Source organism: Scyliorhinus canicula, chromosome 7 (assembly GCF_902713615.1).
Source record: "Scyliorhinus canicula chromosome 7, sScyCan1.1, whole genome shotgun sequence".
NCBI classification, from domain to species: domain Eukaryota; kingdom Metazoa; phylum Chordata; class Chondrichthyes; order Carcharhiniformes; family Scyliorhinidae; genus Scyliorhinus; species Scyliorhinus canicula.
The window spans coordinates 43,437,046-43,454,859 of NC_052152.1; the positions used below are offsets into that span (position 1 = coordinate 43,437,046).

Below are 17,814 nucleotides of genomic sequence, written 5' to 3' on the forward strand. Positions count from 1 at the left end.
GCCCAATGGAGCCGGGAGTGCAGGAGGCGAAAGAGGCCAGTGTTCTGGCCTTTGCGTCCCTAGTAGCCCGGCGGAGGATTCTTCTTCAGTGGAAGGATGCGAGGCCCCCAAGCGTGGTGGCCTGGATCAATGATATGGTGGGGTTCATTAAATTGGAGAAGGTGAAATTTGCCCTGAGGGGATCAGTACAAGGGTTCTTTAGGCGGTGGCAGCCTTTCCTGGACTTCCTGGCGGAACGGTAGGGAAATAGGCCGGCAGCAGCGGCAACCCGGGGGGGGGGTTTGGATCGGGGGGGGAGGGAGAACTGTGTACATGGGTTTGTGGGATGTGGCGGGTGTTATCTCTTTCCCTTTTGTTGTTGGGTGTTCCTTTGTTTTTTTTCTTTTGTTTGTAGTTACTTTTGAAGTTGGGTGGGAATTGTTCTTGGGGTGTTACCGCGGTTGTTTTGTTAATAGAGCTGAGTTGTTTATATTTTGTAAAAATTTCAATAAAAATTATTTTTTTAAAAAAGTGAGCAACACGTTCCTCAGAGTCTTAATTTCGTCTCTTCTAGCCTTAGGGACTCCAAAGCTTGATGCTCTTCAGTCCTTTTTCTTGGGTCTTTCCTTCTTTCCTTCATCGAAAAGTCCTCATTCTCCTTGCAGTTCAGTTTTATTTTCTTCGTTCATGGGAAGTGGGTGTTGCTGGTTGGGTCAGAAACCACATTGTCGTGGGTTTAGAGTCACTTGGAAACTGTAGGCCAGACCCGGTAAAGATGTCAGATTTCCTTCGAGAACCATATGGGTTTTTTTTCAATGACAATCGACAATGGTTTCATGGTCATCATTAGACTTCTAATTCCAGATGTTTATTGAATTCAAATTTCACCATCTGCAATGGTGGGTTCGAACCGGGTTCCCAGAGCATTAACCTGAGCCTCTGGATTACGTATCCAGCGACAATATCACTATCCCACCGCCTCTCCTCTAAGCCTGGAACCTACATTCTGCTTACCAGCAATCGTGTGAAATTGCTGTCCAATTCTTCTTCTGATGAAGGCCTCAAGACGAAGAAGAAACCCATATGTCTCCAAGACATCTTCCCTAAGGGAGACTGAATCCCTCACAACTCTGACTTGGTGAAGGGAGGAGCAGGAGTATTAAAGATATTTTATTAATTCCAAACATACACAATATCAAACAAAATACAACAAAATACAGAGTCCAACAAATCATAGTTAACAGTTTGTACAATTTTTGAACAGTGCACCAAAAGCTTGTGATTTCAAATAAACTTGCTTGACTTTAACCTGGTATTGTAAAACTTCTTACTGTGCCCACCCCAGTCCAGTGCCATCATCTCCACATCAATCTAGGGAGAAGCAGGAATTAGAATTGGGGAGAAGTCGTTGTTGTAAAAAAGGGAGACCCTGAATATAATGCAAACAGTTAAAAGACATAGTTTCACATTGTTGTTAGAAAGTAGATAGCATACTTGTGGAGAAGTGTGGTATAAAGGGCTAACAGAATGCTTATGCTAATGTATTTCGTAGATAATGCTGTATCACTGGCGTCAGTTGGCCATGTGATCATTTTCGATCGAAAGAGAGAGAGATTAGTATACCGTGCTCAGGGAACAACATGCCTACACTGTAATCTGTTTAGATATAGTACAAATAAATAAGTGTTAAGCAAGTACCAGAGTATGGCTACTGCCAAGTAACCAACAACCACGCCTAGAGTGTACAGGCCAGAAGAACCATTTCAAAACAGTGACCTCAAAAAAAACGGTAACAGGGCAGCACGGTGGCACAGTGGTTAGCATTGCTGCTTACGGCGCTGAGGACCCGGGTTCGAATCCCGGCCCTGGGTCACTGTCCGTGTGGAGTTTGCACATTCTCCCCGTGTCTGCGTGGGTTTCGCCCCCACAACCCAAAGATGTGCAGATTAGGTGGATTGGCCACATTAAATTGCCCCTTAATTGGAAAAAATAATTGGGTACTCTAAATTTATTTTAAAAAATTAAAAAAAAAAAAAAAAACGGCAACAAGTATTTTGGATCCTTGAGTATCAGTTCCCCTTATTTCAACATGAGTTTCGATCTGGTACCGTCTGTAGCAGATCTGTGGTGACCAGCTACAGTCAATAAAATGAAATAATGATCAGCCAGATTGATGAATATTTGTAGGCATCAAACCAGGAAGCAAGGATTATAAGTCACTTTTACGTAATTTTATATAGAGTAAAATAAATATTGGGACATACACCTGAAATTGAGGCAGAAGTATAACAATCTTTAAAAAAATACAATTTTTATAAAATACTTTCAAAACTTGGAATTTTTTTCATGGAATGGAGTAAATGACATTCCACTTTTATCAATTATTGGTTCAGAGCCAGAGAGATGTTCAGCAGTAGTTATAGTGTAGGAGATCATCAAAAGCTCTGTTCGAGCTCAAACATTTTCGATGGTTTTTACAGTGAGGATAATGCTCAAAAGGTCAGAGTTAGAGGAGCACATATATCTCACAGAGGTTTGCAGCTGGATGTGATAACAGATGTGGGAGGGCTAAGGCTATGGAGAGTTCAAAAAGAAGGAAGAGGATTTTCAAGTTCAGGTATTGTTTAATCAGAAGCCAATGAGGCTAATGAGCACAAGGGTGATGGATGAATGAGACATAGTGAGAGCAAGGACATGGGCAATAGACCTTAAATTCACAGATGGTAGAAAGTGAGAGGCTGACCTGGACCACAAAGTCCAAGTCAATAAGTTCCCCTTCCTCATAGTTTGATGCTTAAAAACCAGGCAGTAACCCGGATCCTTGGGGAAATGTGCACCCAATCTGTGCAGTGTACCTCTTGATTCCAGGAAATAACCAGATAGCAGGAAAATTTACACCTTTACACTAACCAGAAGATTTAAGCACCTAAAACGCATTTCTTGTTGCAAAGATCAATACTTGAATGATTTATTTGCTAATATTACTGAATTAGTATTACTGCTACAATGTGGAGATTTATTTTTAAACATACAGTGCACGTTAGTAAGGACAGCAGCATTCAAAACTGTATGTTAGCAGTGGGGATTGTGTGCCTTCATAATGAACTCAAGGAGAACTTGATTCAATCAGTGTAATTGAGTGTCTGTTACTGCGGGAGGAGAGTGTATAGCTGAATTGTGCACAGCTCTGTGTCTATTAGGAGAGTGTATTGCTGCATTGTGTACACTCTGTGTCTATTACTACAGGGGAGTGACTAGGCAAATTGTGTACAGCTCTGTGTCTATTAGGAGAGTATATTGGTGCATTGTGTATAGTTCTATGTCTATTACTATAGGCGAGTGTATAGGCAAATTGTGTATAGCTCTGTTTATTTGGGGGGTGTATCGGTGAATTGTGTACCAAGCTGTTAGCGGTGTGTGCAAGTAAATTGTCTACAGCTTTATGGGGGGGTTGTAAGTGAATTGTGTACAGCTCTATTAGGGGTTTTGTAGGTGAATTGTGTACAGCTCTATTAGGGGTTTTGTAGGTGAATTGTGTACAGCTCTATTAGGGGTTTTGTAGGTGAATTGTGTACAGCTCTATTAGAGGGGTGTGTAAGTGAATTGTGTACAGCTCTATCAGGGGTGTGTGTAGGTGAATTGTGTACAGCTCTATTAGGGGTGTGTGTAGGTGAATTGTGCACAGATCTATTTATTACGGGGGGGGGTGGTGTAGGTGAATTGTGTACAACTCTATCTGTTAGGGGACATGTAGGTGAATTGTGTACAGCTCTATTAGGGGTGTATGTAGGTGAATTGTGCACAGCTCTATCTATTGCGGGGGGGGGGGGTGTAGGTGAATTGTGTAAAACTCTATCTGTTAGGGGACATGTAGGTGAATTGTGTACAGCTCTATCTGTTAGGGATGTGTGTCGGTGAATTGTGTACAGCTCTATCTGTTAAGGGGGTGTGGGTGAATTGTGTACAGCTCTATCTGTTAGGGGTGTGTGTAGGTGAATTGTGTAAAGCTCTATCTGTTAGGGGTGTTGATGGAACCATCAATTCACCAGACACGTGTTTCCGATATGAATCTAGGCTTTAATCGACTTACTTCAGAGCCAGCCTGTTACCCGTTGATGAACTCTTAGTGAACTTAGGGTGGCTCTGGACAAGGGTATTTATACAGCTGCACTCAGGGGAGGAGTCGTGGGCGGAGCCAAGGGTGGAGCCCAGTACAAGTTCCTGAGCACTCCCAGAGCTACTCCCCCTAGTGGTAGGATAGCGCTACTGCGCTTACAAAGAAAGTGTGAATTATCATATATACATATCTATATTACATTCACCACAGGTGTGTGTAGATGAATTGTGTACAGCTCTATCTGTTAGGGGACGTGTAGGTGAATTGTGTACAGCTCTATCTGTTAGGGGGGGTGTAGGTGAATTGTGTACAACTCTATCTGTTAGGGGACTTGTAGATGAATTGTGTACAGCTCTATCTGTTAGGGGTGTGTGTAGGTGAATTGTGTACAGCTCTATCTGTTAGGGATGTGTGTAGGTGAATTGTGTACAGCTCTATCTGTTGGGGGTGTGTGGGTGAATTGTGTACAGCTCTATCTGTTAGGGGTGTGCAGCTGAATTGTGTACAGCTCTATCTGTTAGCGGCGTGTGCAGGTGAATTGTGTACAGCTCTATCTGTTAGGGCAGTGCTTCTCAAAGTGTGGTACGCGTACTGGTGCCGGTACGCAAGCCATCGTCTGCCGGTACATGGAGTGTTTCCAGAAAAGAAAGAGACAGTAATCCTGGATTGGCTTGTTTCGCTCACCGGTCCCTGGCACATTGAAAAAAAAACTGCCGGTCTGCCACATCAGATAGTTTGAGAAGCACTGTGTTAGGGGACGTGTAGGTGAATTGTGTACAGTTCTATCTGTTAGGTGTGTGTGTGTAGGGGAATTGTGTACAGCTCTGTTAGGGGGTGTAGGTGAATTGTGTACAGCTCTATCTATTATGGGGTGTAGGTGAACTGTGTGCAGCTCTATCTGTTGGGGGGTGTAGGTGAACTGTGAAAATGAAATGAAAATTGCTTATTGTCACAAGTAGGCTTCAAATTAAGTTACGGTGAAAAGCCCCTAGTCGCCACATTCCAGCGCCTTTTCAGGGAGGCTGGTGCGGGCTGTGTACAGCTCTATCTGTTGGGGGGGGGGGGGGGGGGAGGTGGTAGATGAACTGTATACAGCTCTGTCTGTTTGCTATGTGTAGGTGGATTGTGAACAGCGCTGTTGGAGGGGAGGTATTGGTGAATTGTGCACAGCTTTAATAAGAGGATGTACGTGAATCATGTACAGCTCTGTTGGGGGAGGGGGGGGTGTGTTGATGATTTGTGCACAGCTCTGTTTGTTGACGGAGTGTAGGTGAATTGTGTACAGCTCTGTTAGCGGGGTGTAGGTGAATTGTGTACAGCTCTGTTAGCGGGGTGTAGGTGAATTGTGTACAGCTCTGTTAGCGGGGTGTAGGTGAATTGTGTACAGCTCTGTTAGCGGGGTGTAGGTGAATTGTGTACAGCTCTGTTAGCGGGGTGTAGGTGAATTGTGTACAGCTCTGTTAGCGGGGTGTAGGTGAATTGTGTAAAGCTCTGTTGGATGGGAGGTTGTTGTTGGTGAATTGTGCACAGCTTGAATAACAGTAAGAAGTCTTGCAACACCAGGTTAAAGTCCAACAGGTATGTTTCAAATCACTAGCTTTCGGAGACTGCTCCTTCCTCAGGTGAAGGAAGGAGCTGTGCTCCGAAAGCTAGTGATTTGAAACAAACCTGTTGGACTTTAACCTGGTGTTGTAAGACTTCTTACTGTACTCACCCCGGTCCAACGCCGGCATCTCCACATCACAGCTTTAATAAGGAGATGTAGGTGAACTGTGTACAGCTCTGTGGCAATTCCTGCTGCTTCCTGCTTATTAGCATTCCTGACTCACATGATAGCCGGACGCTGTGCGCCTGCGCGGGCGGGGAGCCGGCGCTGTCAGTCAGTCGGCTTGACAATGTTGCGCTGTGAGTTCGCTTTGCTTTTGGTTCTGTTCACCTTCCTCCGGGGGTCGAGCTCGATCCCCCCTCACGATGAAGTGGCCCGAATGGCCCGGTACATAGTCCATGCCTGTGACTGGGGCTCGGTGGCCACCATCTCCACACAACCCTCGGTGAGAGGGCGGCCTTTCTCCAATATCTTCTCGGTGAGCGATGGGCCGCTGGGGAATGGCAGTGGACATCCCTATCTGTACCTGACCCCATTGGAAATCTCGGTGAAGGACATACAGGTAAGAGGCTGGCTGCTGCAACACATACACCCAGCTCTGCATTAGTTATCCCCCATTGCACCTCTTCAACTCTCATTGAATTCCTATCTGAAAAGAAAATCTGCAAAGTTTGGGGGGGATGCAGGGGGGTGGGACTAGGTGAAATGCTGTCAGAGAGCCAGTACAGACTCGATGGGCCAATTGGCCTCCTTCTGCAGCAACGATTCTGTGACAACACCTGTGGTATGTTACCACCTTTCAAAAATTAGACTGATATTTCTAAATACTGTGTGCCACTTACCAGTCAAAATGTTGTCATTATGAGCAACAAATTATAAACTTCACACATTAAATGCAAATTAACATTAGAAGAAAAAAGGAAAATTTGCTTTTACTGTAGAGCATTTTCATGAACATTGGAAGTCTTGGAAGCACTTTCCAGCCAATGGAGTATTTTTGAAGTGTAGTCACTGATGCAGTGTGGCAACCAATTTGTACACAGCAAACACTCAAAACAGCGATGTGATACTGGACAGAAAATAATTTATTTTAACACTGATTGAGGGATAAATATTGGGAAGGACACTGGGGATAACTCCCTTGTGGTTCTTCAAAAAGTGCAAAGGAATCTTTTAGGTCTACCTGAGACGTGACCTCAGTTTAATGTTGTATCTGAAAGATAGCACCTCTGACAGTGCAGCACTCACTTAGTGCATCTGTACTGTGTCAATGTTCATTTATTTTGTATGCCGAAGCCTGGAGAGAACTTGAACCCAAAACCTTATAATTCCGAGGCAAGGGGCTACTAACATATTCACAACATTTGGATACTGATTTAGCAGCTTAGTTATGTCAACATTTATATATTTGTAGTTTGTTTCATTCAAGTTGTGCTCTGCCAGTAACTGTTACAATGTCAGTGGTAGTGAATGCTCGCAATGATTTTTTCATGTGACCTGGAAATGTAAGAGTTTAAGGACCGAGTTGAAAGTGTGGGGACAGAAGTAGACAAATGAGTGAGAAAAAAAATCAGCCTGAGAAATAAATGAGATCCAGAATATTGGAAAAAACTGTAAATTTTAGCAAAGTAATAACAGGTTAAAGGGTTCACAGTTTCAAAGCCCTGGGAACAAAAGATTTTAAATTCAAAATAAACATTTTTTTGCATTGTTTGAAATAAAAAATTTTACAAAAAAATCAGCTGACGTGGGCACCTTAAAAGGCTGCATCTTGCTGATAACTACATTGGTGCAAGTTTAAAGATTAGCAGCAATCCTGGAAATCTGCTGAGTCAGTGTGAGTAAATGAGTATATATTTCCTCCTGGTAACTGACCAATCCTCAATCTAAACACTAATAAATACTTGGTAAAATATATTTTGCATGAAATAAAAATGTTTCAATTAAGTTCTTTGTTAGATATTGACCTGGACTTTGGTTGGGAGAGCGCATTTTCAAACTTTACTACATTTTCAAGTCTTGTGTCATCTGTAAACTGTGAAGCAGATAGTATGAAATAGGCAGATATTTGACAGATGAGATAAACAAAGAAAATTACAGCACAGGAACAGGCCCTTCGGCCCTCCCAGCCTGCGCCGATCCAGATCCTTTATCTAAACCTGTTGCCTATTTTCCAAGGTCTACTTCTCTCTGTTCCCCACCCGTTCATATATCTGTCCAAATGCATCTTAAATGATGCTATCGTACCCGCCTCTACCACCTCCGCTGGCAAAGCATTCCAGGCACTCACCACCCTCTGCGTAAAAAACTTTCCACGCACATCTCCCTTAAACTTTTCCCCTCTCACCTTGAAATCGTGACCCCTTGTAATTGACACCCCCACTCTTGGAAAAAGCTTGTTGCTATCCACCCTGTCCATACCTCTCATAATTTTGTAGACCTCAATCAGGTCTCCCCTCAAACTCCGTCTTTCCAATGAAAACAATCCTAATCTACTCAACCTTTCTTCATAGCTAGCACGCTCCATACCAGGCAACATCCTGGTGAACCTCCTCTGCACCCTCTCTAAAGCATCCACATCCTTCTGGTAATGTGGCGACCAGAACTGCACACAGTATTCCAAATGTGGCCTAACCAAAGTCCGATACAACTAACATGACCTGCCGACTCTTGTACTCAATACCCCGTCCGATGAAAGCAAGCATGCTGTATGCCTTCTTGACCACTCTATCGACCTGCGTTGCCACCTTTAGGGTACAATAGACCTGAACTCCCAGATCTCTCTATACATCAATTTTCCCCAGGACTCTTCCATTGACCATATAGTCTGCTCTTGAGTTAGATCTTCCAAAATGCATCACCTCGTATTTGCCTGGATTGAACTCCATCTGCCATTTCTCTGCCCAACTCTCCAATCTATCTATATTTTGCTGTATTCTCTGACAGTCCGCCTCGCTATCTGCAACTCCACCAATCTTAGTATCATCTTCAAACTTGCTCATCAGACCACTTATACCTTCGTCCAGATCATTTATGTATACCACAAACAACAGGATCCCTGTGGAACACCACTAGTCACCGTTCTCCATTTTGAGACACTCCCTTCCACCACTACTCTCTGTCTCCTGTTGCCCAGCCAGTTCTTTATCCATCTAGCTAGTACACCCTGAACCCCATACGACTTCACTTTTTCCATCAACCTGCCATGGGAAACATTATCAAATGCTTTACTGAAGTCCATGTATATGACATCTACAGCCCTTCCCTCATCAATTAACTTTGTCACTTCCTCAAAGAATTCTATTAGGTTTGTAAGACATGACCTTCCCTGCACAAAACCATGCTGCCTATCACTGATAAGTCTATTTTCTTCCAAATGTGAATAGATCCTATCCCTCAGTACCTTCTCCAACAGTTTGCTTACCACTGACGTCAAGCTCATAGGTCTATAATTCCTGGATTATCCCTGCTACCCTTCTTAAACAAAGGGACAACATTAGCAATTCTCCAGTCCTCTGGGACCTCACCCGTGCTCAAGGATGCTGCAAAGATATCTGTTAAGGCCCCAGCTATTTCATCCCTCGCTTCCCTCAGTAATCTGGGATAGATCCCATCCGGTCCTGGGGACTTGTCCACCTTAATGCCTTTTAGAATACCCAAAACCTCCCCCTTCCTTATGCCGACATGACCTAGAGTATTTATACATCCATCCCTAGCCTCAACATCCATCATGTCCCTCTCCTTGGTGAATACCGATGCAAAGTACTCATTAAGAATCTCACTCATTTCCTCTGACTCCACGCATAAATTCCCTCTTTTGTCTTTGAGTGGGCCAATCCTTTCTCTAGTTACTCTCTTGCTCCTTGTATACGAATAAAAAGCTTTGGGATTTTCCTTAACCCTGTTAGCCAAAGATATTTCATGACTCCTTTTAACCCTCTTTATTGCGCGTTTGAGATTTGTCCTACTTTCCCGATATTCCTCCAAAGCTTCATCAGTTTTGAGTCGCCTCGATCTTATGTATGCTTCCTTTTTCATCTTGGCTGGTCTCACAATTCCACCCGTCATCCATGGTTCCCTGATCTTGCCATTTCTATCTCTCATTTTCACAGGAACATGTCTGTCCTGCACTCTAATCAACCTTTCCTTAAAAGACTCCCACATTTCAAATGTGGATTTACCCTTAAACAGCTGCTCCCAATCCACATTCCCGAGCTCCTGCTGAATTTTGTTATAGTTGGCCTTTCCCCAATTTAGCACTCTTCCTTTAGGACCACTCTCGTCTTTGTCCATGAGTATTCTAAAACTTATGGAATTGTGATCGCTATTCCCAAAGTAATCGCCGACTGAAACGTCAACCACCTGGCCGGGATCTTCCCCAATACTAGGTCCAGTATGGCCCCTTCCCGAGTTGGACTATTTGCACACTGCTCTAAAAAAACTCTCCTGGATGCTCCTTACAAATTATGCTCCATCTACACCTCCAACACTACATGAGTCCCATTCAATGTTGGGGAAGTTAAAATCTCCCATCACAACCACCCTATTGCTCCTACATTGTTCTATAATCTGTCTACATATTTGTACCTCTACTTCACGCTCGCTTTTGGGAGGCCTGTAGTAAAGTCCCAACAATGTTACTGCAACCTTCCTATTTCTTAGCTCTATCCATATTGCCTCAGTGCTCAAATTCTCCATCATGCCCTCCTTAATCACAGCTGTGATATCATCTCTGACCAGTAATGCAATTCCTTCACCCCTTTTACCTCCCTCTCTATCCCTCCTCAAGCATCTATACCCTGGGATATTTAGTTGCCAGTCTTGCCCATCCCTCAACCAAGTCTCAGTAATACCAATAACATCATATTCCCAGGTACTAATCCAAGCCCTAAATTCATCTGCCTTGCCTGCTACACTTCTCGCGTTAAAACAAATGCACCTCAGACCACCTGTCCCTTTGCGATCATCATCTCTTCCCTGTCTACTCTTCCCCTTAGTCACATTGAGTTTATTATCCAGTACCTTACTGGCTTTAGTTGCTGCTTCTGTACTGACCTCTAACTTCCTAATCTGGTTCCCATCCCACTGCCACATTAGTTTAAAACCTCCTCAACAGTGTTAGCAAAAGCACCCCCTAGGACATTGGTTCCAGTCCTGCCCAGGTGTAGCACATCCAGTTTGTAATGGTCCCACCGCCCCCAGAACAGGTTCCAATGTCCCAAAAATCTGAACCCCCCTCCCTCCTGCACCATCTCTCAAGCCACGTATTCATCCTGACTATTCTTAAATTTCTACTCTGACTGTTTCGTGGCACTGGTAGCAATCCTGAGATTACTACCTTTTTGAGGTCCTACTTTTTAACTTATCTCCTAACTCCCTAAATTCTGATTGTCGGACCTCATCCCGTTTTTTACCTATATCGTTGGTGCCTATATGCACCACGACAACTGGCTGTTCACCCTCCCCCTTCAGTATGTCCTGCAGCCGATCTGAGACATCCCTGAACCATGCACCCGGAGGCAACAACCATTCTGGAGTCTCGTTTACGACCACAGAAACGCCTGTCTACTCCCCTTACGATTGAATCCCCTATGACTATAGCCCTGCCAGTCTTTTTCCCGCCCTTCTGTGCAGCAGACCAGCCACGGTGCCATGAGCCTGGCTACTACTGCCTTCCCCTGGTGTGTCATCTCCCCCAACAGTATCCAAAACGGTATACCTGTTTTGGAGGGAGATGACCGCAGGGGACATCTGCACTGCCTTCCTGCTCTTTCTCTGCCTTTTGGTCACCCATTCCCTGTCTCCCTCACCAATCCTAATCTGCGGTGTGACCAACTCACTGAACCTGCTATCCACGACCTCCTCAGCATCACGGATGCTCCAAAGTGAGTCCATCCGCAGCTCCAGAGCCGTCATGCGATCTAACAGGAGCTGCAGCTGGACACACTTCCCGCACATGAAGGAGTCAGGGGCATCGGCTGCGTCCCTGAACTCCCACATTGAGCACGAGGAGCATAACACGGGTCTGGGATCTCGTGCCATTTTTACCCTTTACCTTAACTGACTACAAATATAATATCAAATAATTAATAAGTGAAAGGAATAAAGATTTTACTTACCAATCACAATACTCAGCAACACACAAAGAGTTAAATTTCTCCCAGCTACTGCTAATTGGAGCACTTTCCTTACTAGCCAATCAGGTCACTGCTTTGCTGTGATGTCACCCATCAAGGTAAGTTTTTAAAGAGATTAATTTACCATCCCGAAAACCACGGTTGTTTTATTTTTGGTTAGACGAGGGGAGAGGGAGGGAAGCACTGGGGAAGTGTTTCAGGTTTAACTGTCACTTGACAACAGCCCCTTCACAAACCACCGTCAAATTACGCTGACCGTACTGCATGTATGCAAATCTACCCGGAACAGCCCTCTGCTGGATGCTTGCCTTCACTTGAACACCTCGGGTCTCTTGCACAGGTACACCTTCAAATTACGCTGACCGCACTGCACGTATGCAAATCTCCCCAGAACAGCCAATCAGTAGCACCGCTCTGCTGCCCTCTGCTGGATGCCCTCTACTTTCAGAGGAAGGAATGAGGTGCTGTAATATATGTTAAATGGTACAACCTAAATGGAGTGCAAAAATAGAGACCTGGGGTACACATACATAAATCTTTGAAGGTGGTTAAACAAATTGATCAAGCCATTATGCATATGAGATTTATGGAGCCTTGGGGGGTACAAAAGCAAGAGACTTGTTAAATGTTTATAAACTGATTAAACATGGTGATCTGGGTATAAGTCCTGCCACTGCAGACAGCAAAATTTGAATTAAATAAAAATATGGAATTAATTAATGATGACCATGAAACCATTGTCGATTGTCATAAAAACCCACTTGGTTCATTAATGCCCTTTAGGGAAGGAAATCTGCTATCCTTACCTGGTCTGACCTACATGTGACTCCAGAAATGATGTTGACTTTTAATTGCCCTGGGGGCAGGGGGGGGGGGCGGCGGGGCAGTTAGGGATGGACAATAAATGCTGGCACAGCCAGCGATGCCCACATCCCATGAACAAATAATAAAAAAATCACTGAGTGCTGCTGGATAATGTGTCACCAGACTTTAACAAGGATGTCAGGGCCTCACATACCATGAAGGAGCATTCTCAGAATTCTACCAGAGATTACTTAAAATACTAGAGAATTTGTGATTATTGTCCTCCAGCAAAGAAGTGTCAACATGTTGAGGGATTTCTGACAGTGCTGAAGAATCTGTTTCTACTGATAGGATGGTTAGTATCTAGAGGACACTGATTTAAGATAATTGGCAAAAGATCAGATGGTAGATGAGAAATATTTTACGCAGAGATTTGAAATGCACTGATCAAAAGGGTTGATAAAAAAGATTCAGTAGTAATCTTCAAAAGGGAATTAGATGTATTCTTTGAAAAGGAACATTTTGCAAAACTATGGAGTAAGGATGGAACTAATCAGAATTAGGATGGAGTTAATTTCAAAGATTTAGAATGGGCATGATGAACTAAATGTTCTTCTGTTAAGAGATACTTGCTGAGTGTAAATCACTGTGAATAATTTGACATTTTGGTTTCTATTCTATGTTACTGCCTCACTTTTTAATTTTATTGTAGGCTAATGCAGAAGTATCGCTGGCTATGTCCTTGGCAGAGACGGACTACTGTAGGAAACAAAAGTTTGATCCCCAAACTCCACTGTGTTGTCGTGTGATTCTCTCTGGAACAATTATGATGGTATTCTGCAGTTTAGTATGAGAAATTCTGACCTCTCCTTAACCTTCGGCTTTCTACCATTACTCAGCACAATCTCTCTGGTTTGACAGGAACATTTTCTGTTCCTGGCTGTCGGTTAATGCATTCCGAATGAGTGCTTGGAAGCATGCAACATTAGCCCCACTAACAATATTTCTTCCCATAGGAGTGTGAGTGAGGGAATTCAGTGAATTGCCAGTAAATTAAACCTGCATTATTTCACCATTTCAGGGTTTTTTTTTAATGTCTTGTGCTGAGAGTTTCTTTTTATGGACGCTTTTTCCAGTTGCATGTAAATAAATCTTTGCATTCTTGAGACGGTTTTGTTATAAAGACACCATGTGCGCACATTTGCATCAACAAAAATATCCACTAGGACTTGTGCCGCAGTTTGTGACTTCACAAAACCTTTAGACTATTCCTCCCACTTCTTCAATTGCATGGCAGCCATCTTGTTATGAGGGTGAGACAGTTGGGTGCAACTTCTTGCCAGCTTTGATCTGTGACACTGCCTTCATCATGATCAATGGAAGAAAAACTTTCTAGTTTCCTTAAATTAAAAAAAAAAAATTCCTACGTGGGATGTGGGCGTTGCTACCTAGGCCGACATTTATTGCCCTTGAACCGAGTTATGGAGAGGATGAATTCTCTACATTAATTTTTCAGGTGAACAAGACTGAAATCGATTTTGCCAAAGAAGCTCTCTTCAGCCGTCATCCAGCAATGCCTGACTGGCCACATGATCATGGATGGTACTTTGCCAAGCTCAACATTACCAACATTTGGGTCCTGGATTACTTTGGTGGAATCAAAACAGTAACACCAGAGGAATATTACAGTGTCAAGCCTGAATATGAAGGAAATGGTAAAACACCTTCTAACAGTTTCAGTTTGTAGAGATGGGTTGGATCCTGCTTGAGTGCTCAGTCCAAATATCCAAACCGAAAAGCAAAGCCAGTAGTTATTCCTAATAATACAGCTCTGCGGGAATTCAGCAAACTGAAGTTTACTTTTACTCACTTTAAAAGGAGCAGCATGTGTTGATTTGCTTTAGAATCACCAGTTGTGATGATCATTATGATTAATTTAGTAGTTTAAAAAATAGTGCATCACTCCATTTGCTGTGCCTATTTCCCATGTGGCAGTGACAGCCCTGTTACATTTTGCTCCAGCTGATTTGGAGATGTTTTTAGAATGAACCCGGTACGACAATGAACTGCTCAAAGTAGTACATAAAAATAAGAAAAGTTTGAACTTGAGCAAATCATGACTTCTTTTAAATGCAGAACTTTGAAATCATTCCTGATATTTTTATTCAATAATGCCACAAGACCCAATCTTTCCTTCTAACCATGTATGGTGTGTGTCCTTGCTCTTGCTAACGTCCTTGTAGAGAGAAGCAGTAAATGTGATGGTTGCTATATGTCAGTGACCATCTGTTTGAGATGAAGTTGTTCCAGTATTTCATTGCGCCTCTTGTTTGCTGCAAAATGTCAGGTGCCATAGATTTTAAGGTATAATAGCCTGGGCCTATAATAATTTAACAAGGTGCCTGGATCTTAGTGTAGAATTGCTCAGATAACCCCACCTTGGTGTCCGCTCCAACTATTGCCCCTTGTGGGTGCCCCTTCAACATTTACAGCATACTGCGGGAGCACACTATTGAGCAGCAGTAAGGTTGTTGAAGTAGGCCAAACCATTCAGAACCCCAAAGCATTTGTGATGGAAGCTATGTCTGAGTTTGAACTCTTGACAAATGAGCCTGTTACAGTGCATGCTCTACATGTGGTCTGCACTGTGCTCAGGCTGTACTGAAGGTTATGGACTTCTGTAGATGTCAACCCCTCTGGTGTGCTGTATGCGCAGCGGAAATGCATTTAAATGTTCAGTATGATTCATGATTGCATGAACTGCAGAGCTGAGAAGCTATTTATAGGCATATCTCGTGAGCTGCACCATGAGTTGTTGGAGCACTTTTTTGCTGAATCGCTAATTCTAGAATTCTCCATTTAAGCCTTTTACAATTCTGCCAGCAGTTCCTCCCATGCTGTGCACTTCATCAAGTACTCTGTCCTGTAAATCCTGTGCTGGTGTTCAGCATCTGAGAGGTGGACTTGTGGATTGCTTTGCTATTCCCTGATAGCAGAAGTTCTTAACTTGGATGAACACATGTTAGAAGATACTCCTTGACGTAGAGCTTTCAGGTGGCAGACATTGCAGACTGGCATTTGCTCATCATGGCAACCTTCCATTCAGCCATCTAGGCCTCTACTGTTGAATTCCATCTCAAAACAAGTCTGCCCCTCCTGCTGCTCTTCAAGACCCTCATTTAAAATCAACCTCTTTGCATTCCTTGGCTGTACTGACTGCAGAGATGCCTTCAAAACAGCCTTTTAACTTTGTACCTCATTCCCAGTTTTACACTTAGTCATTTTTGACTTGAGTCCAATTATTAAAATTACCTCTTGCAGATCTAAAATGCGCAAGCACAGCACAAATTTTTTTAACATTTGATTCAGTTGGCACATATTCCTCGTTCATTGAAACTGGAGTTCAAACACATTATACAGGAGTAACAGATTGTGCCTAATTCATAACCTGCATAAACTCATTACATTTATATCAAGGGAGAAATATACTCATCCTTTAATTCCATTGTAATATCTGGTTTCTTACTCCAGGTGAACAAAAATTGTGAACGTTGACTATCCGAGCACTGGATTTTGTGGATTATCCTCAATTTAAGACTGCTGCAACAGAAAGGGAAGGGAAGTGATGCTACAAATGCTCATTTGAACCAATTAAAGAAATCAATCATTATAAATGATCTTGCATAGTTTGTAGTATTGCTGGAACTGTCTTGCAATTTTGACTATTTCATAACCTTGCTTTGAACTTGAACTGGGAGATGAAGTAAAATAATTTTTGTGTTTTTATTGAAATTAATAAAAATGTCTTTTTGTACTTCATATGAATGCACTAAAATCCGATAAGCTTTGTCTTTTAACTGGGAGTTGAAGTAAAATATTTTTCATGTTTTTATTGTAATTAATAAAATGTCTTTTTGTACTTCATATGAATGCACTAAAATCCTATATAGTATGTAATAAGTTGGGACAAAATTACTTAATTTTTCTATAAACAATTATAAGGTTGAGAACAAATTGGTATTTACATTGCTTTGATTGTTTTTGAAATATCCCCATAAAGGAATAATCTTTACAAATTTAGTGAAATATAACTGAGGAAAAATGTAAAGCAGGGAGAAGCATATTGATTCTAAAATACCGAATACTGACTATTATAATGCTCTTGTATGTGTCTTGTGTATTTTAATATTGCATGAGAAAATACTGCATTTGAAACATTTGTCACAAGTGCCTATTTTTGATTAAAAACGTAAATACTGGGATGTCAGTTTTTATTTCTATCTTTCTAAATGATAATTTGCATGTGCTTATGGTTCCTCTGCACCACTATGGTCTAGCAGTGTATTTATTTAAGTGGGCAGTAAAGCTGAGATGATTTCTGTTGCCCTCGGTACTGTGGGAGGCCCTGAAGGTGGTGATGTGAGTGGATGTAATTTTGTACAAGGCACATAAGGACAGGGAGACGGGAAAGAGGAGCGCCCGTGATTGGTGGATGAGATCCTGGAGGTGGATGGCAAATATTCAAGTGACTTGATGCCAGAGGTTCTGGCTAGTAGAAAGTAGTTGTAGATGCAATTTGATCTGCTCTCTAGTGATAAGGATTTGCGGTGCTCAAGGGGGGTAATGTACGAATATGGGGAGAAGGTCGGTCGTCTTTTGGCTGGTCAGCTGAGGTCGCAGGTGGCCTCCCAGTAAATTGTATTGATTGGGGGGGGGGGGGGGGGGTGTTACGTTTATCGGCGCTGGATCAAATGAATGGGGCTTTTGAGATGCTCTATAGGTCAGAGCCTCTGGATGTGTCATCGGATATGTTGAAGGGTTTGGAGTGTTCCTGGGTGGAGGAGGCAGATTGGGAAGGGTTGGAGGGGCTGCTGGGGGTGGAGGAGGTCAGAACACCAAATGTGAGAATGCAGACAGTTTCCCGGTGGGGTTTTATAAAACATTTGCTGATTGATTGGTGCTGCTGCTGCTGGTGGAAATGTTTGAGGGCTCGGGGGTCTCCCAGAGACAATAAGGCAAGCTTCCATCTCGCTTTGCTCAAGAGGAATAAGGACTCGGTGTGGTGTGGGATTGGTTATATAAGGCACCCAAGGCTAATGTTTGTACAAACTATGTGAGCTTGGGTTATTTTCAGTTGCGCAGGGGAATGAGGTAGGAGTGCCCCACGTCCC

At 43.0% G+C, this 17,814-nt stretch overlaps 1 protein-coding gene across 1 annotated transcript; it reads left to right on the forward strand.

The window, feature by feature from the left end:
* The first annotated feature begins 5,936 nt into the window (after nt 1-5,936).
* On the forward strand, nt 5,937-16,905 carry creg1 (cellular repressor of E1A-stimulated genes 1). The gene is made up of 4 exons (XM_038801886.1): nt 5,937-6,264; nt 13,356-13,475; nt 14,160-14,358; nt 16,175-16,905. Exons 1-4 carry the CDS (start codon nt 5,992-5,994, stop codon nt 16,189-16,191), a joined length of 609 nt encoding a protein of 202 aa, XP_038657814.1. The 5' UTR covers nt 5,937-5,991; the 3' UTR covers nt 16,192-16,905.
* Nucleotides 16,906-17,814: the final 909 nt, after the last annotated feature.